Here is a 21,047-nt window from a genome sequence, read left to right as displayed (position 1 = left end):
AGACAAGGTCACCATACCACACACTCTCAGAAACAAGAGCTGTGTGCAGCAAGAATGATTCTGTTCATTGAAAGTCTTTTAGGTAAGCATGTGACATAGTAAGAGGTTGTAGAGAACATCACATTTGCTTAGACAGGTTAGACAGAGAGAGGAGACTGACACTATTTATCATTAGAGAATCCTTAGATAAATACTATTGCAGACATTTGGAGCTTTCAAATCCCTCTTTCCAGGTCTAGAAGCAGAAAGCAAAAAGTAAGATAGGAGCAGACTATTTTTTTATGGATTACATAATCAAGCAAAAGCTTCAGAATTTAAAAAAAAAAATATTATCACTTATAAAAACCAGTTACACAGAAATGCTTCAAATTCTACCTTGCATCACAGCTGAGAAGAAGGCATGAATAGCTGCTGCACCCAACTGCACATTTCACATTTTGGAATACAGGAAGAATGGAGGGGTAGCCTAAGTTGATACTACTATTAGAAAGAATCTGATGATGCATACCCAGAATTAACATGGGCAGATCATACCAAAGAACTGACTGCTTTCTTGAAGAAAAATGGTTCCTCTTCCCTTTTTCTATATATAAGTTTGAGTGCAGTGAAGATGAAAGTGGGCTATGGAGGAGAGTACAGCGGAAAATTTTCTGTGTTCTTTTCCAGTTTAGCTAAGGCCCTACTGCAAATACTCTTACCTGAGAAGTTTACTGTAGGTTTCAACAGGACAGCTAATATATTTTAAAAAGTCAAGTATGTGTGTAGAAAATTGCCAAATCAAGCTCAAAAAGTTGCATGGACAAGACGCATTTGTAAAGAAAAGCTATACAAATTTTTCTGCTATACAAATTTGATGCAAATGCAGCCAGCTCCCACAGCAATGTATGGTATTAGAAAATATGGACTAAATTTCTAAAAGCAAGTGACATTAAATCCATGTAGAGATTACAATTAATGATGTTAAGTTGCTTCTGTCATTGATGTTTCAAAATTATGGTTCACTTTTATGAACACTGATACAAAATAACAGTTCTCTTACTTACTGTCAACATGTGCAAATGCACAAAATGGACCACGTGGGCAGTAACCTGTTTGGCGCATGTCATTGCACTTTGTAGACTTATATATCTAAACAAAACAGAACGGCGATTAACCTAAACGTATAGGTTACATAATGACAAAATTGCTAGAAAATTATAAAACCTTTAAATGAAAAATTTTGAATATTTACTAACAACATGTATCACAGTTTCCTTAGAAAATTCAGTTCTCATAATTTTTAAAAAATCAAAGAGAACAGAATTTTAAGAAAAGCAAACCTGAGACAAGAGCATCTTAACCCTCTTCTGTATAATAACAAGTAGTAAAAATAATATTTTAGAAAAACAGTGTTTAAACTGCTTTGGTTTTCCATGCTGTATAGAAAGAAGTTGACCTTTGAGAATAAAATTTTCAAAGTAATTTACACCACTTCCAAGAAATCTTGCAGGAGAAATGATGCATGTAGTAGAGCAGCTTACAGAACTGAAAAAAACCAAATACAACAGTACGTTTTTTGCAACACAGCTTCTTCATTAGGACACCTCCAATATCCAAATCATCTTAACGCTCAAATATCTTTCCCTAATATGACTGGGTGTGCAGAAACTGAAATAATGCTGACTCTTCATGACAGTAATGATTAAGATGCCAGTAAGATCTAGATTCAGTTTATTGCCCTACCAGGCTTTTCTATTTTTATAAAAAGAAAAAAAAAAGGAAGGGCCGGGGAACTACAGGCCAGTCAGTCTCACCTCGGTGCCCAGCAAGATCATGGAGCAGACCCTCCTGGAAACAGTGCTAAGGCACATAGAAACTAAGGAGGTGACTGGAGGCAGCCAATATAGCCTCACTAAGGGCAAATCATGCCTGACAAATTTGGTGGCTTTTGATGATGGGGCTATGGCATTAGTGGATAATGGGAGAACGACTTACATCATCTACCTGGACTTGTGCAATGCATCTGACACTGTCCCACACAACATCCTTGTCTCTAAACTGGGAGGTATGGATCTGATGGATGGACGACTCGGTGGGCAAGGAATTGGCTGGACAGTCACATGCTCTGAGGGCTGGAGCAGCTCTGCTCTGGAGCCAGGCTGAGAGAGCTGGGCTGGGTCAGCCTGGAGAAGAGAAGGCTCCTTCAGGGGAGACCTTAGAGCGGCTCCAGTGCCTAAAGGGGCTACAAGAAACCTGGAGAGGGATTTTTTACAACCACATGTTTTGACAGGACAAAGGATAATCGCTTTAACCTGAAAGAGGGTAGATTTACATCAAATATAAAGAAATTCTTCACTACGAGTGGTGAGGCACTGGCATAGGGTGCCCAGAGAAGCTGTGGCTGCTCCACCCCTGGCACAGTGTTCAAGGCCAGGTTGGATGGGGCTTGGAGTAAGCTGCTCTACTGCAAGGTGTCCCTGCCCCTGGCAGAGGGGTCGGAACTGGATGAGCTTTAAGGTCCCTTGTAACAAAAACCATTCTATGGTTCTTTGACCTTGATGACATTTGGATCTCACAAGAGTGTGAGGAGGGGCTGACAAGCTGTCATATTGGAACAATATTAAGAACCTATTTAAAATCACATAGATTCTTTAGAAAATTAATTCTGGTGATTTGCAAGTCTGTTGCAAATAGCAGAGGGATCTTTTTGTTCCCTAAACCTTGGTACTTTGACTTTCAGTATCAGCTGAGTGATTCACAGCTCCGTAAGTAATAATTCTTAGGTCAGAATGGAAGTTCTTTGATGCTTCTGCATGCGCTGTGTAAAAATTGTACCTTGGACTTCTACCTTAGAGCAAACATGAAAAATGAAACTATATATTAAAAAAGTTAAAAACTAGTTCTGTAAGCTCTTTATTTTGGAGCTATTTTAAGCATCTTAGATAAATTTCCCTCTCATAAGTGATTTTGAATCAAAGGCTGAAAACTTTGTTGCTATACTCACACTATTTGATGCATAATCCAAAGGTCATCCAAGAAACTATAGTAAAATGCTAAATCACAAAAATATTACTGATGCTTATAATTCTACAAATAATTTATTTTTCCTTGAACACTGAAAAAGTGACAAAACATCCCGCAGACAAGCATTCACCCGAATGACACACTTAGACAAAACAGCAGGACTGATCCTTCCACCAATTTCGCTGGGAACTATCACAGACATTGAAAAAACCATAGAAGTCATTTGTGGATACCACACTCAAACTAGGAAATGAAGCTGGGCCCATCTTTCTTTCCTGTTCTCTGTTTACCGTTTAAATATAAACCCCAATGCTGTACGCACAATGCTAATGATGAAGAAGAAAAAAACCCAACAAAAGAAACAAAAAGAAGGGATGACTTCCAAATGCTTTCAACAAAACACGTACTTGGAAGTTAACTCTTAGTTTGAGTTCCTAGCCAAAAAAACAGCCTCACCTAATTCTGTGAGCTACACAGATGAGACACAGTGCCTCTGGTAAATGCTACAGATACAAGTGATAATATAAACAGTATCAAAATACTACTGGGGCAGAGCTTGCACCTGAAAAGACAGATCTCGGAGATGGCCACATCATCTTTGTGTATCGATATCACAAGACAGACAGCAAACTCGAAGAGCTAAATCATTACAGGAGACTCACTTTCCAGCTGTAGATGAAAACATGGCTGCTATCTATTAATAGTAGAAGCAAGCTATTCCTGAGTGTGATAACCAGGAGATTTCTTCAATAAACAGTCACTGAGCTAAGAGGCAATGACAATATTCTTTATTTTAATTCGGTAAAGATCAAGTACATGAAAACATCCAATGACAGAAGATAATGTTGAATGTAGTGAGTATTGATTCAACTTGAAGGACGTTAAAAAGTTAAGGATGCACTAAATTTATGGATATCAAATAAGTAGACCGAGGAATGAAAGTAACTGATTAACATCACTGAAAATACTGAATTTCACTATAAACTGGATCAAGTGAGTGCTGTGAATCCTCAAGTCAGAGATGCAAAAGCTGTATGGAATTTCCACTCTAACCACAGAACTGGATCAGCCAGAGCTTGAGCAAAGGAGGGAAAGGATCACAGGGTAAGTTGCTGAAAGAAAATTCCTCTTTCCATGCAGGCAACATTGCTAGTTTCTGTGAAATTAAACACTAGACCTAAAATTAGATGAGGTCATAACACTATCCCCACCAAACTGCCCACCTATCCTACTTCTACCCTTTGTAGGCTTTCCTTTTGTGTCTATGTTTGTCCAGGAGCTTCTTCTTCATCCATGTTGCTGTTCTTCATCCTCCTGTTATCCTTGACTGACTTCCCCTTTGTTGGGATGCATCACTTACAAGCTTGGAGGAGGTGATGCTTGAATATTAACCAGCTTTTTTTGGCCCCTCTTCCCTCCATGGTACCCTACCATGTAGATCCCTGAAAAGGCTAAAGTCTACTCTTGTGAAGTCCAGGGTAGTGAGCTTGCTGTGTTCCCTCCTTGCTGCCCTAAGGATCCTGAAACCAACCATTTCATGGTCACTGCTGTCAAGGCTGCCCTTGAGCTTCACATTCCCCACCAACCCATCGTTGTTGGTGAGAGCAATGTCCAGCACAGCCCTCTCCTATTGGTTCCTATATCACTTGGAGGAGAGTTTACCACCAACGCATTCCAGGAACCTCCTGGATTGCTTGCGCCCTGCTGTATTGTTCCCAAAAGATATCAGGGTGGCTGAAGTCCCCCATAGGACCAGAGCTCATGCTGCTCCTATCTGTCTATAGCAGGCTTCACCCATTAAGTCTTCCTGGTCCGGGAGACTGTAGCAGATCCCCACTATAGTATTACCTGTTCCTGCCCTCCCTTTAATCCTGACCCCTAAGCTCTTGGTTGGCTCCTCATCCATCCCAGGTGGAGCTCTGTGCACTCCAGCTGGTCACTGACATAGAGGGCAGCAACTCCTCCTTGTCTCCCCTTCCTGTTCTTCCTGAAGAGCCTGTAGCCTTCCATTCCAACACTCTGCCATTGGAGCCATCCCACGTCTCCAAAATGCCAGTAAGATCGTTGCCTTGCAGGCGCAGGCACATCTCTAACTCCCCTTGTTTATTCCCCATGCTATATACATTTGCAAGTTGGGCCACATATGTTTATATGAGCATTTAAGTAGCTCACGCATATTTGAGAAGAGAAAAAATAGCTGATTTAGGTCACTGCATGTTCACTAATTATTCTGTCTGTTGCCATTCAGATTAAAGACAGAAAAAATGGGATAAAAACATAAATACATTTGGCAAAGGCACATAATTGTAGATTCACCATATAACTTTTGAGAAATCAAAGGTCCTCTAAAATTGAAATGTGGTCATTCTAATAAGGACTTCAATAAAGGATGTGGTAAGATTAATTAAGATAATGAAGAACATGGTTCTTAACAGTGTTATGTATCTACTGTTAGACTGACTAATGGAGAGATGATGATGGATGGTATGAAAGAGGAAAGCAGCTGACAAAATTAACAGCAGAACTCAAGGCTCAGCCTTGTGACTTTTTTAGCACTTTAATTTGCAGCTTTGTCATAAATAAAATGCAATACTAAGCAGAAAGACACCTTCAGTACAGAAAAAGAAGCTGGAGTATGATGCAGAAGAAATTGATGATCTGAAATAAATCTGGACTGTAAAATCCCCAGTAATCAGGACAGTGAAATTCTGGAGCAGCATCTCAAGAGTAGAGATAGCCGACACCTTTTTAGTGCCATGTAGCTGGTCAACTTACGATGGGAAATGTATGATATGAAGCTTGCAACAATCCTGGAGTCAGTAGTCTAAGAATTCCTTTTACAGTATGATACTGAAATGCCTTCAATAGTCTTCATAATTCGAAGAGAAATTAGTAATTGAATGGTCTTTGCTTATAGCTTACTAAGTATTAAACCTTCTAGTGAAAGAAATCATACCCTGCTGTGAATCCTTCATGTCCATTCAAAGGTCCCAAAATGAAAACAGACATCCAGTGTTGTACAGACAGCTTCTAGCACAACATGTATTTTTCAGTATCACATTTGTTTCCATTAACTGGCACATTTAACATTTTCATAGTGTTGCATAAGAATTAAACCTCAGCAGACTGCATACCACTGCTCTCTTCCCAAGCATTCCACTACTACACTCAAGCATAAAACAAACTTACACAGACTTTGCCTACAGAAGCATCTAAAATGATTTAAATTGTTTTTCTGGAGTGTCTTACTTTACCCACTATGAGAGTATCCTGGTCTTTCCACATCCTCCTGATCTATTCGGGTTTCTCTTAATCATTTGCAATAAAGCTTTTTTAACTATCCTTAGAATAGAAATTTGACCCAAGTTATTAGTACTTTGACTTCCCTACCAATCCAAGAGATTAGGTAAAAAAGAGAACACATATAAACCCAAATCCAGAGAATAATAATTAGTTTTTCATAAGCAATAAAACAAAAATGCCTATCATCAGTGAAAACCACAGCAGGACAAATTATTACTTCTTAGAAAATTTTGTTTTGCTTAAGCAAATACCTCGACAACTTAAGTCTTGAATGCATGCCACATGTTTTTTCACAAATAATATCTTAATTGATAATCTAATCCATAATAAATTTGAAATCACTAAAAATAAGCAGAGATGTAGTTCTTACCTCAGGATGAAACTGCTGCTCTGGACGAGAATGACAATACTGACAGCTATCCCCACTTTCACACCTTGAAGGTTCACCCCATTCATCTGCATGTTTTACTTTGGGGCAAGGAGTGGACCTAGAAAAAAGTGATGTCCAGAGTATGTCTGCATCTAATTCTTAGCAGAAATCTCAAAGGAATTTCCCACTAAAATCTCAGCATCTTAGAATCTGGGACCTACAAAGTTACAAATTCTGAGACATTCTGACTTTCTGTAAATTCTGATAGAAAGTTGAGCTACTAGGATTCTATCTTCTAACGACATTTACTCACAGCCCTGAGACTGTCAAGCAAAGCCCATCAATTCTAAACCTTGTATTGCTCCACAGAAAAAAAAACAGCAAAACCAATGAAGAAACCGGAGCGTAAGAAAACGATGAAAAACGATATAATGATGAGTGATGTAATGGTAAAAAGAGAGAATGCATTAAATTTTACTCTTAAAAATATTGCTCAGAAATAGAAATTTATAGAACGAAATCAGAAAACAAGACAGAAATTTTAATCGATCTTTTTGTTACAAAGGTTTGAATTAGTGATTCCAAGCTTTTACAGAAATTGCTTTCATTCTTCCCAAGTAAGAAGGGTATTTCCATTACAGATTCATAGGTTTTGTCTTTAGAACTGCCTGATCATTCTCAACAGACAGTTTTTTCCCCCCCAAAAAAAAAATTTAGCATGGCTACTGGGAAAGACATAGCTGAATTCCACTAGGAACATCCAATTGCATTATAGAAGAACCCAACTGATCAGTCCATTAAAGAAAAGCTGTCTGACTGACCAACAAATCTATTCTTAGTAAGTATTTATGTACCTGTACTTGAATTTTCTGGGATTTCGTCTTCTATCTCGACTACTGTGATAGTGTGGACATGCATATCCCTGGCGGCAGAGTCTGGGTGGCTTGGTACACTGCTCTGTCTTGTAGCCAGCTAATACAAAATTTGTGTCTGTAAAAAGGTCAACAATTAAAAGAAATAAACAACTAAATTTCACATTCAGAGTGTCTTTATTTAGCATGGGTATCATACTGCTTTTGGTAAAAAAATTATGATTTTTTGGTGTAAAATTATAGACCACTCCATTCATATAAACTCAGACTGACTTCTGCAGTTTTGAATAAAAGTCTAACACCTTTACATGCAAAGCAATCATCACTGCTTTTATATTCAATAGCAATATCACAATAAAGTACACAAATAAAGAACTGCAATCTACTGGTAGAGAAACTACCCAGGAATTCTAATTATATACATTCAACATTTTGAAAACAAACAGCTGGAAATAAATTATTCATTTTAATAAGACAAAGACTAAAAGCTCATGCAATTTTATATCTAGGTTTCTCTTAAGTTTAGTGTTGACAGTCCTTATTTCACCAAAACTGCTTTCATGTCAACACATGTTAAGGCTGACCAGTAAAATCTTCCTGGACAAATTTTAAGCCTCTTTGGAAAAGAGGCTTTGCCTCTGTTTCTACACCTTTGGTTCCAGGAAGGAGGAACTAAGAAATGACAAACAAGGTTCTGTGTAGAGACAGAAAAATTCACAGAAACAAAGGAGCAAATAAATAAATTAGAAAGTACAATTTAGCTAACGGCAAGCATGGGTTTGTGAGGAGTAAATCATGTCAATTCAATCTAACTTCTTCCTAAGATGGGAAAATGGATGTAGGTAAAACAGAAGTAGTCAATGTGATGTATCTTTAATTCAGCATTTTAGCCTGATGTTCTCAAAAATGAACTGCACAATACTACAAGATTCCTGTAGGATTTGCAAAAAACTACCTGAAGAAATGTTCTCAAAATTTCATTAATGATACACATTCACATAGCAAAGATTACTATGTGTGAGGGTGGTGAAGCATCGGCACAGAGTGCCCAGAGAAGCTGTGGCTGCCCCATCCCTGGCAGTGTTCAAGGCCAGGTTGGACAGGGCTTGGAGCAATCTGCCCTAGGGAAAGGAGTCCCTGCCTGTGGCAGGGGTGTTGGAACTGGATGAGCTTTAAGGTCCTTTCCAGCCCAAACCAGTCTGGGATCTCTGGCTGCAAAATAAGCAAGTCTAAACCATGAACATGAGAACAAACTTTGTTCTTATTTCATGTTTAATATTCTATTTTATTTCTGCTAGTCAAGTTCAGCAAAGAATATGGTCCATAGATTAGTATATTAATGACTCAAAAAAACAAGATTCCAATCATTAATACTACTTAGCACAAACCAGAACTCCTACTGATTTTAACAATTCAATGTTCTTAAACATTGTTCTTAAGAACAATACAATGACAGACTAGCAGCACTTGCACTGAATTAACTGACCTATTATATATTTTCAAAGACCCTATTAGACCAAGTATTTTAAACATTTTCAAAATGCAGTATGAATATAAATGTGACAGAGTGTACAACTTGTTCACAAATACCTGCATTACTTGTATAAACCAATTTTTACTCTGTTAAAATAGGCTTTTGAACTTCTCCCAGATAAACATCCAGGATCGACAAACTGGATCAACCACCAATAAAGAAAGAGAGAAAGGAGACCGTAATGTTACCGTGCCATCTTGGGTCTTCACTAAGGATCTTCTCAATCATTGCCTGGCTTGTTAAAATTCCTGGCTGCAGGTCTGGAATGCCTTCACCACATCCTAGCTGCCCATTCTGTAAGGTTTCCCATGCCTGAAGTTCTCTGGAATGGAGAAAAGAAAATAACACTGCTGAACTGTACATGTATAGCTAAAGTAACCCTATTTGCTTCAGGTATAAACCTGCCCAAATCTACCAGAATTCTAACACTTGATCCAGCTCTTAACAAGCCTAAGTTTAAAAAAATTAAAAAATGACTGTATTTCATACCATGACTTGTACTGAAGCTGGTAAACAAGTGTAAGGAATTACTATGTCATACAACTCAAAAAGAACACATGAAGGAATGGTGTGGCATTATATACACAGACAATGTTTGTACCAGCAATGCCCACCTGTACCTCTGCATGCTGGGGTGCTGACATTTCAAATATGCTATTATTTTTTGATATTTCACTGCCACAAAGGACATGGTAGAATGAAAAAAGATATAGAAAGGACAATAAAGGTGATGAGAAATACAGAAGAACTCTATGAGAAATAATTAAATACCATAAGACGCTCTGCCTTAGAAAAGTTATGCCTGAAGACAACTCTATTACACCATTTTGGTAAAATTAAGCTGTACAGAGATTCAACAATAGCAAACCAGTATATAAGATTTAAAATATATAAAAAAAAAACTATAGCATAATTATATTTGGCAGACTTACAAGCAATGGAGGAACTAAATGAGAAATCAAATACCAGAGGTGGACCTACAATATGAGAATATATTCTCTACTCTATGAGAATCAAAGGCCCCTACTGTCAATTGGCACTTCTTTCTTGAGATAAAAATAATCAAGCAGCTTGCCTCCTATACCAAAATACTCCTACTCAGGATCTCTGAAGGAAGATCTCTCAAGGAACCTCTTGAAAGGTTGTGGTTTATAATGTAAATAGTTACAAAATAATTCACAAATTATTTCAAGAACCCCACGTATCTCAAAAAAGAAAATTTCAAAGGGAAAGAAAACAAGACAGACCCAAAGCCAAGTCTAAAACATCTAAAACAGTCAAAATATTCCTTTACAGATTCAGAAAAGGTGCAGGCAATGAGAAGGAAACCAGCTCTTAGAGAGTGCTTTTCTTTAAGCTGGATATATGGAAGAACAAGGCCATTAAGGGGAATAAATTTAACATGTGCATCAGTGATTCGACTATTATTTCTCTGCTCTTTACTTAAAATGAAGAAACCCTAGTATCTGTGTCCATCATAGCGCAAAAAGACCACCAAAGAAAAAGACCTGTTTGGACATTCTTATGAATGCTGGATGCCTGACATCAGAAGCAACAGTATATGACTGTTTTTCACAAACATCAAAGAAGTTTGAGGCAGCCTACTTGTAGGTTCAGGATGTTAAACGCAGACTCCTACCACAAGTGTCTTCTGCTCCTCCTGATGCTCTATATATAGCCAATCACCAATAATCATGTAATACATTAAAAGACATTTAGAGAACAGACCTTGGTTTCAGTCTTGCCATACACTGGCTCCTTATTCTAACTCAGTACAAAATATTACAAAGATGTTAAGCATTCCTTATTCAGACAGACGTGGCCTCATGCTGCATATGCAAAATGAGGGAAGCTAAAAAGGAGAAAATATACAGACATCTTGCAGAAGAAGCATCAGCTAGCTAACTGAAGAAAGTCTTCTGGAAAGAAAAGCTATATATAACTAAACAGTATGTGACCAGGCAACGCAGCAGTGAATTCTGTGGCAAAATATGACTTTATAATTATGAAAAAGCAGTAATTTTACTAAAATTATTGTGAAGGGAGAGTTATCTCCCAACAGAACGTTGAGAATAAGGGATAACAAAGTTAAGAATGTAAGACAGCAGCCATACCAGCTCAGATCAAAGGTTCATCTAGCCTGGAATCCTGTCTCCAACAGTGGCCAATAGCAGATTCCTAGGGAAGAGTATAAGAACAGGGCAAGCGTATAGTGATACTTCCCCAGAATGTTCTTCCAGTGCCCGGTAAGAGACACTTGTGACCTCCAAGGATTTCAAAGCTCTCTAGGAATTGGAATCCTTTCTTAGTGAGTATATACAGATCAATTTTTGTAGCAAGAGCTCTGCCTCCACCCATTTATAATACCTCCCAACAGCATGCTTATCTCCCACCTTTGGCCAGAGCTAAAACTCATACCTACTTGACTACAAATTAGAGAGGCAGAAAATAATACTGGTATCTTCTACATGAAAAAGTACAACATAACTAAACAAAAAAACCAAAACAGAACATCAGTAGGGAAAATGACAAACAAGCTGAGAACCTGAAAGATGGCTTAACAAAATCATAAATTTGTGAATGTAAAAACCACATGCAAATTTACAAGGCATAAATGACAAAAGGTAGAGTATTTGGCCTTTTATCAGTCATAAAATTACCACATATGGTCCTTGAAACTGAGAGTTACAAAAATCCAGTATTTGTATTTCTCAGTGTGCTTCTATCTGCTATCATGATTCAGTGATTTGTATCTTTATGTTTACAGTTAAAGAGGCAAGTATATTTTTCATGCAAAGCATACTGCATTTTCTGGTATGTGGTGATATAATAGATGTGCTATTTCCTGCTAATTAGGCCGAATAACTTGAAACAAGACTACCTTATATCATATACTGGTGGTCTAAGGTCATGTGCCCCATGAGCAAAGGCACAGTGAATTCCATTCTTTGCACAGTGACCTCGGGCATCTGTTTCATGAATGCATGTTCCAGTCTTGTAATATCGGAGATGATACTTCCTTTCGGTATCGCCTGTTGTTCGATGAAGGTAAGAGCAACTACATAATAGAAACAGGGAAGTTAGAGCATTGATTTTGAGTTTTATTATTTAATTCTGAATTATGCTGTATCTCTTATTAACTTATAACAAGTAACTTTGCAGTATTCTTCAAACAAAAATTGCCCCAAACATAGCACCATCACAGATCAGCTTCAAAATTAAAAACATTAATATTTATTTCTTAGTCTCTGCTAATGTTGTAAGAATTTAAAGGCGGCCAGCTCACAAAGATGCCCGATCACTAGTAAATGTCTAGTATATATACTATATACTACATACTATAAATGTCTAGTATATATACTATAAGTACTAGTAAATACTAGTAAACATGTTTACTATGTCTAGCAAACACCCCTGTAACATCATCTGAGCTAAGGAATGACATTTTCCATACTGATACAAGCTCAAATAATTTCTGCAGTAGGAGGTAGAAGATGGTCTTGTTTTTTTTAATGTTATCATCATCTAAAATCAAGGAGTACTTGAAGCATGGTGGGGTTTTTTTTCCTGCTTGCTTTTTATAGACATGAGACTTATTGAACAATTTCATGGGAAATCTACAATGACTCATCTATTAAAAGAAGAGAACAATTTTTACATCAGCAATACATGTTTGTGCATATACTAACCATTTTTCAGACACAGTTATGTGAGTTAGAGTCTATACTTTAAAATGGTTAGCATCATATACGGATTATAACTGCAACTACCAACAGTAAACAGATTTTAAAAACCTCACAAAAATATATGCAAAGGGATGTCTGTTCCCTCCAAGTTCAATTAATTTTGGTCTCTGCTGTTTTTGAAAAATCACTAATTTCCAAAAACTTTCCCCCATCCCAAAGTAAAAAGAAACTGCATAAAAAAAAAAAAATAATAATAGAGTGATACAGAACAATAAATGAAAAGTCTCAGAAATATTTTACTTTGGAGGGAGAATAGTAAAGAACTAAGTAGACTTAAACACTCACAAGAATTTATGCTGGATTAAGTTTTATTTACTGTATTCTAAAAAACGTTACTTGGAAACTAAGCAAATGCAATCATTTGCAAACATTTACAAGTCTGGTATTTGTATAGTTACATCAACATCATACATTTTTCCTGCTGTGCTAAACACCTGCAGCTTCTGCTGACTTCCAGGAATTCATATTGTTTATGATTTCTGAGAGTCAAGATGCTTCCTTGTAGAAATTTAAGACCAGCATTCCGTTAAACAATATAATGGGCTTCAGCTAGTGATTTGTACCTATCTCTTTAAATCCCAACAGAACTGATTAGTGGGAAGACTACACATACCAAATTCAGTGCTACACCTCATTTTGTCAGTGTAAGATGAAGCACAGTCTACACTCAGGATTTGAAAGCAGTTCTTTCACACTTCTTGGCTCCGCATGAAAAGACAGTCACGATGCAATCTTTGTTGCACCCATTATACCATCTCAGCTGAACTTTGTGAGAAATTGTTTGTGGTATGTGAATAGCACTGATGCAGACCTCCTGTTCTGCTAGAACTGCTACTGATATGGAAAAATGAGAAAACCCACAAGAGTCAATCAGATATTTTTGCCAGCACCAGTCCTGTACAGAGCTCTAAACAAAAGGAAATGCAATTGAGACTCTATTTTTGTTATTGCTAACTGTCCAGAATCATTGCAGGGGCCAAATGTTTCTATTTTCCCCTCAGACTGTTCATTATAAACTCTGGTGTTCCACTCACATCTGCACACCTCACAAAAGTGGGAATACTCTGTCATATTTTCATGCATAATGTTCATGCCTCTGTTTTTGTCTACTGAAGTATGCTTGTTCCTGTTGGAAACCAGAATTAAATGTCTTAACTTCCATGCAAGAAGCGTAAAGGTGTTTACATCTCATTGCCTGTCTCTAAATCCATGATTCCTTACGAGAGAGCAAACATTTCTGCTTAAATATCTGCAGATTTTCCCTACTGAAATTGCCTTATCAGGGAAGGGCTCCACTAAAAAAATAATAATAAAAAGAGAAAGCCTTCTATTATCTTAAAATGAGAAAGAAAGAGAGTGGAGACCTCAGAGCAGCCTTCCTACAAGGATGCTGGAGAGGTACTCTTCATCAAGGCCTGTAGCAAAAGGCCATGAGGGAATGGGTTTAAACAGATTAGATATAAGGAGGAAGTTCTTTACTGTGAGGGTGGTGAGGCACTGGCACAGGTTGCCCAAAGAAGTGGTAAATGCTCCATCCCTGGCAATATTCAAGGTCACACTGGACAGAGCCTTGGGCACCATGGTCTAGTGTGAGGCGTCCCTGCCCATGGAAGCAGGGATGGAACTAGATGATCTGAAGGTCCTTTCCAACCCAAACCAGTCTGTGATTCTGTGAATATAGGCACAGCTGTCAAACAAGATAGGCACAACTTGCATGCAATGCGAGAGAGGGAGAAATACTCAGGTCACAGTTTTTCCCACAAAAAGACAACATGGATTCCAGAGACAAGCTGGGAAAGAAATGTAACAGAATGCTTTAACGAGACTACCTGGTGGAACAGTTATTTTGTTTGAATTTTGTCTAAGACTTGTAAAGAACTAGATGAGGGCTAGTTCTAAAGGTGACTCAGGGGGACTAAAACAGCATGCAAGCTTCAAAGAGCAAAACAAATGGCAACAATTCTGCATGTGCACATTTTACATAAAAATTTGTTATTCATATGATACCACAATAATACATATGCAATTAACCACAGACATCTTGATCAGCTGTAGTTCTTCGTAGATCAGAAAGGCAAAGACCCCTAATAAAAGCAGCTTTAGACGGTAGATTGTACTTATCCACACACAGTATCAAACTAAGCCAATGCACTGAAATATCCACAGAATGGATGTCCTATTCAACCTTTAACTAACTAGAGTGATGTTAGATCTTACCTTCACTTTATTAACAAGATATTTTAATGGAGCATAAACTATTGCAATACATAGCTTTAAACAAGACTAGTATTTTGATTTAAAATGACTGATTTTAATTATCACTGGATTACATGGCTGCAAACTGATAAATTTGTCTTACGTACCTTAGTTCGGTACTAAGGTTATTCAGATATCACTTATTCCTTAAGAACAAAGTTTTTATTACAAAACAAAACAAAGCCAAAAAAAAGTTGTTCAGCTGTTCCCAGGCAGAATAAGAAATGTATTTCAAGGCCCATATCTCTACAGCCATCTCCCAGCTTAAAATAACTATACTGATGCTTTACTTCTAAAGTAATCATGAATTAGTAAAAAACATCACTCTGCATTTTTAAGTTCTATTCAAGTCTACACACAACATTTAACTACTGAAATCAGCTTTGTTTTCTACATCCAGATCTCTCAAATAAAACTGTTGTTACATTAGTCAAAGTAGATGTAACACTATGAAACAGTACATTCACAAAAACCTTAAAAGGTTAACTGATTACTGAAAAGTATTATTTCCTTTTCACATTCTTAATTCAAATCATAAACATTCCCAAGATACCCTTTAAGAATAGAACTGTTTCAGTTTAAAAGGTAATGCTAGATGTTCTTAAGTGTACGAAAACAACTACATAGTTCTAATTCTGTTAAACCTTGAGGCACTGACATATTTTTTTCCTATGATTACTTGAAGTGCTGTTCTGTAATTCATTCACTCTTACAGCAGTCTAACATTACAGATACATATTCTAAAACAGAAGTTATTTTGGATCTGACATCAGTTGACAGTGGTTGAAAACCACACTGGATTTAAAAAAAAAAAAAAAAGTCCCACTTCTATTCTCACGCGTTAAATTGAGAAGGACACTTGTCACTGCTAAAAAATGCACACCTTTAACTCTGCAAGTATTTGAGCCTTTCTCACAGGCCCTTTCTCAGAACAGACTGTTTTAATCTGCTATCCTTAGAAAAGCCCTTTTCTAAACAGCTTTAAAATTTTGGGCTTCCTTTCTGTACAAATTGAAAATTGGAAACAAATACCTTAGTCAAGCCTGGGTAAACCAACAATTTCTACTTTAACTGTCCTGAAAGTGTGTTCCTGAGAACAACTATGGGTGTCATCACTCTGCCTTTCTTGCTAGTCCTCCGTCGACTCGCAAACTGCATTAACCTAACCATGCATTTAGACGAGCAGAACAAACAGAGATATAGATAAAAAGCAAAAAAGTACCAACATGTTGGTTGTCACAGATAGCTTAAAACAAAGTTGTCTTGGCACTACTGCTTGTAACCTATAAGAATTTGAAGTTGCTCGAAGTAAAAGGCCAAATTTTAGGCAGACAAAAAAACAGGGTCAAAACATACTCTTTTGCCAAGTTCTGAAACAGGAATACTACCACACTGTGAGCATGTCCTCAGAAATGTAGGTGCTTTCCTCCATTTTTTTCTCCTGCCACTTCAGATATGCTGTGGTGTTGTCTATCTTTAAGCAAGTTACCCTTGACTTCTCTTGCCTTTCCCAACCATTTGCCATGTATGCCTTTTCTCTTCTGACTTAATCTCAGTTACCAACTTACAATAGTTGGCTATGATTTCTAGCCAGCAGTTCTCAGGATCAGATCTAAACTAAGGCCCTTCACAGTTCTGAAACTTCCCTCACAAATGTCTTCAATAATCTCACCTTATAACTGAGCCAAAGAAAACATTTCATTTTCTCTACTCACATCTATCTTTATTTTCTTAATTTACTGTCTGCTGTTACTCAGTTTTTTTCCCCTTGAAACATTATTCTTTCATTTATGGGAATTCAGCTATATTGACACTTTCCTCTCAACCCCTCCCTGCAGTGTATCTCCCAACTTCAATATTGTCTTAGGCCTACGATCCCTAGGATCGGCAGGAATGTTGTACAAATGCCTGAAAAGGTAATTAATTGTTCTCTTTTACATCATACTTCAGAGACATTTTTTTCTCTTTCTATTGCTTAGGCATGGTACTCAGTGTTTTCAGGCTGCCTAGGGCGTTTCTGTTGTTTACCTTCTCTTATCTCTGTTGTTTAGTTTGTAAAGCCTCTGGGAAAAATCCATCATTTCCTTCTGTGAGTACAGCATACAACACAAAAGATAGCTGATCTGTGACAAGTGCTACTATACACCACAGTAACCAAAATAATTAATCTTACATTTTTTTAAACAGCTGCTCAGCAAAACTACATATTTTCCAGTTGCTTTCCTGCCTTTCGTTTTATTTTTCTTTTTGTCAGAAGTCCTTCATTGCTTGCACCACTGCAGATGAAGGTAGCTCTTCTGACATATAACCACAATATGCCCAACTCCTCTATGTATGCCTGCCTGCCATATTGTACTATTTGCTCATTCTCATCTCCACAAAGCTTCTACCCCTCCCCAAGTTCACTGCAGGCCGCTGTAGCCTTGCTCCAGAAGAGATATATGTCCAAGGAAATGCAAACACTAACGGCCTAGCCAGACAGCTAACAGTAAATTAGTTCCTTTGCCTTTTCTCACTGGAAGCATCATGGAACAGTCATTCTCCTTTACTACCCGTCAACCTTCATAAAACTTAGGCAGGTTTAAAATCTTGGAGCCAGCCCTACACAGTATGGCTGGCACCTAGGCGTCAATTTTAAAGCTGCCAGGAGAATAAGCAAGCACAACTGGAAAAGGATCAGCAACAATACTGGGACAAATGTACAGGAACAATACCAGCAAAAAACCAGTTTCTTGTGTTATGCTTTAAAGACCACCACAACGCAAAATCATAGTTCTAACTCTACAATAGCCTCAAGAATACATGCTTATATAGAAATGTATGTACCAAAAATTAACAAATCACTTATTGAAATCTGTTTCCAAATAAATTGCAGCAGAATTCTATCAATCACTTTTGCTAAATAAAAACTATCATTTTTCCTTAATGTCATTGATAATACTATAAACATCTAGGACTGAAAGAAATCACTTACTCATCTCCATCTGGGCAGATTCCTGTAGTCTCATCATATTTCGTACAGTAAACATCTGGACTGTAGTTAAAAGTCCCATCACGCCTTCGTATAGGTCTACGACGACGCTGATTTAGGAAATGCCAATGAAAACAGGTAAATGGTCTGTGCTGGGTACACTTGTGCTGCAAAAATAGGGGGCACTGCTCTGTCCTAAATTCCTTTAGATACCTAAAAAAATTAAACTGTGTTACAAGTTTATCTTGTTGGAGGCACATTTTTACAAGTTTATCTTGTTGGAGGCACATTTTTACAGTATTAACAAGTCACTTAACAATTCAGTGCACATAGCCCATGAAAAATTCTACAAATGTACCTGCATACAGTTTTAGTTCTATGCACAATGCACTGTTTAGCTGTTGCATACAACTGACTTTCATTATTTGATAAACGTATTACTAATAAAATACAGTGGAACACCTGGCAAATTATACTATATTGTAACTAAGCTAAAATCAAACAAACACATTAGTTTAAAAAGAACAACATTTAGAATATTGTACAAAGTAACCACCAAAGAGATTATAAATCAAACAAGTTACTAGAATAAGCATTCACATTGTCTGCTACCACACAAGGTAGTCCTACAAAGGCTATTTTACCTAAAAAAACCCACATCTAATTTAAACTAGTCTTTAATCACAACATTCAGAGAATATGGACATACTGTATAAAAAGCTAACGGGTTAAAAGAGCTTTATGGAAGTTACCAGGACTATGAGAGAGCTTCATCAAGCCTACTTTAGCAACTATTATGTTTCTGTTGAGACAGTCTGCAATCTCTGGAGGTTACTTAGGTGTTAGTAAGACAGTCCGTCTTTAGCATGCAGGGCACAAAAGCTAGATAGAAAGTCCAATACTTCTTTCCACAGGATATCAAGATCATGCCAAACTGGGCACTACTGTGGCATTTCTCAAAGAATGTAAGACAGCACTTCTTCCTGCCTCAGTTTATATGTCTATTAGCCAACTTAGCAAGTTCATTACTTTGCTAAAGTTATGCAGTCTTTGCAGAGGAAAGGGTATATGGGGACTTCACAGAAGAACCTCAGAATTCCAAGACGTCTCTAAAAGAACTTAAGATCACACAAAGAAAGGATCAGAAAGAGGAACTGGGCATCTTTTCTTACCCAGGTGCTTAAATTGGCCCACGGAGGGTACCGTAAGACAGAATGATGAAGCATGCCTTTAAGTTTAGACAAGAATCTTCAAACTACCCAGGCCTGTGGGGAACGGAAAAAACAAACAAAACTACCCCACACTAGAACAGATCATTTGTACGTTAAGGGCTGTAGCAGTATCTGAGTAAATGGCCTCATTCCTGCAGTCTTTCTGAGCGTGCTAGAAATGCGACGTTGCAGAAGTGAAGTTAAGAGAGATGGGAGTAAAGGTATGTGACAAATCATTCCGCATGTGTGTGGCGCACCTGCTCCTACACGAGATGGGCTGTCAGTAATGCCAGGGGCTGCAGGCCCTTTATAGACCATAAAAGAAAACAGGCAGGCTTGTAGAGAGGATGGCAAGCACACGGGAACTGCCTTTCAGCACGGGAAGGTCTGCAAACATTATCACGGAAACACCCCAAGGACTCGAGCTGAGGCTGGCTGCGAAACGCTCGAAAGTGGGAAGACTGCTGTTATAGCTTGGAGAGAGCGGTCTCGGAGCGCGAAAGGGTGCTGCACGGCTCGGGATACCGGAGCACACCGTGCAGCCCAGAGAGGCACGGCCGTGGGAGCAGATGCAAGGCGAGGGGAACCGCCGCACGGGCCCTGCAGGCAGCCGTGCCCGGACCACCACCAACTGGCCGGCACAGAACACGGCTTCCTCCCCGAGGTGCCTGGAGCGGGAAAGGACCACGGCGGGAGCCGGCCAGGGCCAGGTCTCCTCACAGATCTCCCCCCAGCGCAGCAGGCCGCGCGGAACAGGCCTGGCACGCCACCGGGCCCTCCGCCTCTGGTCCCAGGGCCCTTCCCAGGCGACGCTGCGGCCCGCGGCGCCTCCAGGGCGCAGTACGTACGTGTAGTGCGCTGGCTGCTCGGGCTGCGCGGACCCACCGCCCCGCCGCACCACCGTCGCAACCGACGGCATCTTCCCCGGCCCGCCAGCGCGCAGGCGCAGCTCAGTCTTACCGGCCCCGCCCCCTACAACGCGGGCCTGTCCCACGCGCGCCGTGCGGACCGCGCCTCAGGCGGGCTCCCGCCAGGAGCCGCCCGAAGAAACGCTGCAGGCAGAGCTGGCAAGAGTTTCAACGCAAGAGACAACGGGAACAGTTTTCTAGGTAATCATCTTTATTAAACACCTATCATTACCCAAAAATAAGGCACGCACGAAGGGGCAGCCCTTTTATTTCCTTAAATACAAGTAGTACATTGCTGGGTGCACTGATTTAAAGGACGTGGAGAAAGCAAAGTAGGCAGACGAACAGGCGTTACACCTTAGGGCAATACACATATAATTCAGAATCAGTGTTACTCGCCTGGACGCCCCTACGAGCGTATCTCAGTTGCGACAGTCTACTGCAGTAGAAAGTGAGTCCTAGAACTAATTAAACTTTAATGGCAGTAGCAAACCAACCATACTCAATTATTAGGCATCACCTGGATGAACTACAGGGGGACTCAACAGCAAAATTAAAGCATAGTGTGCATGTTGTTCTGAGACTCACCAGCAGTGTCAGAGAAACATGATGCTGTGCCAGTTTTCGCCGTAGTCTTACCGGCTGCTGCCACGGTTGGAGTTAACGGTTTGTTGTGGCAGGTGGTGGTGATGATGTTTCGGGTTTATTTGTCTTCTTTTTTAAAGATTAAGAATTTTAACGGCACATAAAGTTTTGCATTTTTACATTAGAAAGCTTAAAAGAAATGCCTCTAACTTTGACGGGAAATAAGCTGTAGGAGTAGCTTAAATTCCTCCTCTCCCTGAAAAGTGTCCAGAGTGTGCAAGTTTTGAG

At 38.8% G+C, this 21,047-nt stretch overlaps 1 protein-coding gene across 7 annotated transcripts in view; it reads right to left on the bottom strand.

Moving 5' to 3' along the window:
* UNKL (unk like zinc finger) overlaps nt 1–20,190 on the bottom strand; it is a 54,377-nt gene extending 34,187 nt beyond the window's left edge. The window contains exons 1-7 of one of the 7 annotated variants that reach the window (XM_057419693.1): nt 20,115–20,190; nt 18,059–18,268; nt 11,964–12,140; nt 9,271–9,404; nt 7,531–7,666; nt 6,677–6,794; nt 1,044–1,128 (exon numbers count right to left, since the gene is read on the bottom strand). In XM_057419693.1, coding sequence (XP_057275676.1) covers nt 1,044–1,128; nt 6,677–6,794; nt 7,531–7,666; nt 9,271–9,404; nt 11,964–12,140; nt 18,059–18,268; nt 20,115–20,185 — 931 coding nt within the window. In that variant the 5' untranslated portion in view covers nt 20,186–20,190. Of the gene's footprint in view, nt 1–1,043; nt 1,129–1,435; nt 1,451–6,676; nt 6,797–7,530; nt 7,667–9,270; nt 9,405–11,196; nt 11,261–11,963; nt 12,141–18,058; nt 18,324–18,353; nt 19,058–20,114 lie in introns of those variants that run through there. The other 6 variants (XM_057419699.1, XM_057419710.1, XM_057419719.1 and 3 more) reach the window with 6 other exon arrangements.
* Nucleotides 20,191–21,047: the final 857 nt, after the last annotated feature.

The sequence above is a fragment of the Pezoporus wallicus genome, unplaced genomic scaffold, assembly GCF_028554395.1.
Source record: "Pezoporus wallicus isolate ANWC-B61680 ecotype Strahan unplaced genomic scaffold, APGP_CSIRO_Pwel_v1 contig_8793, whole genome shotgun sequence".
Lineage (NCBI taxonomy): Eukaryota > Metazoa > Chordata > Aves > Psittaciformes > Psittacidae > Pezoporus > Pezoporus wallicus.
This window is presented reverse-complemented; position numbering and strand designations above follow the sequence as displayed.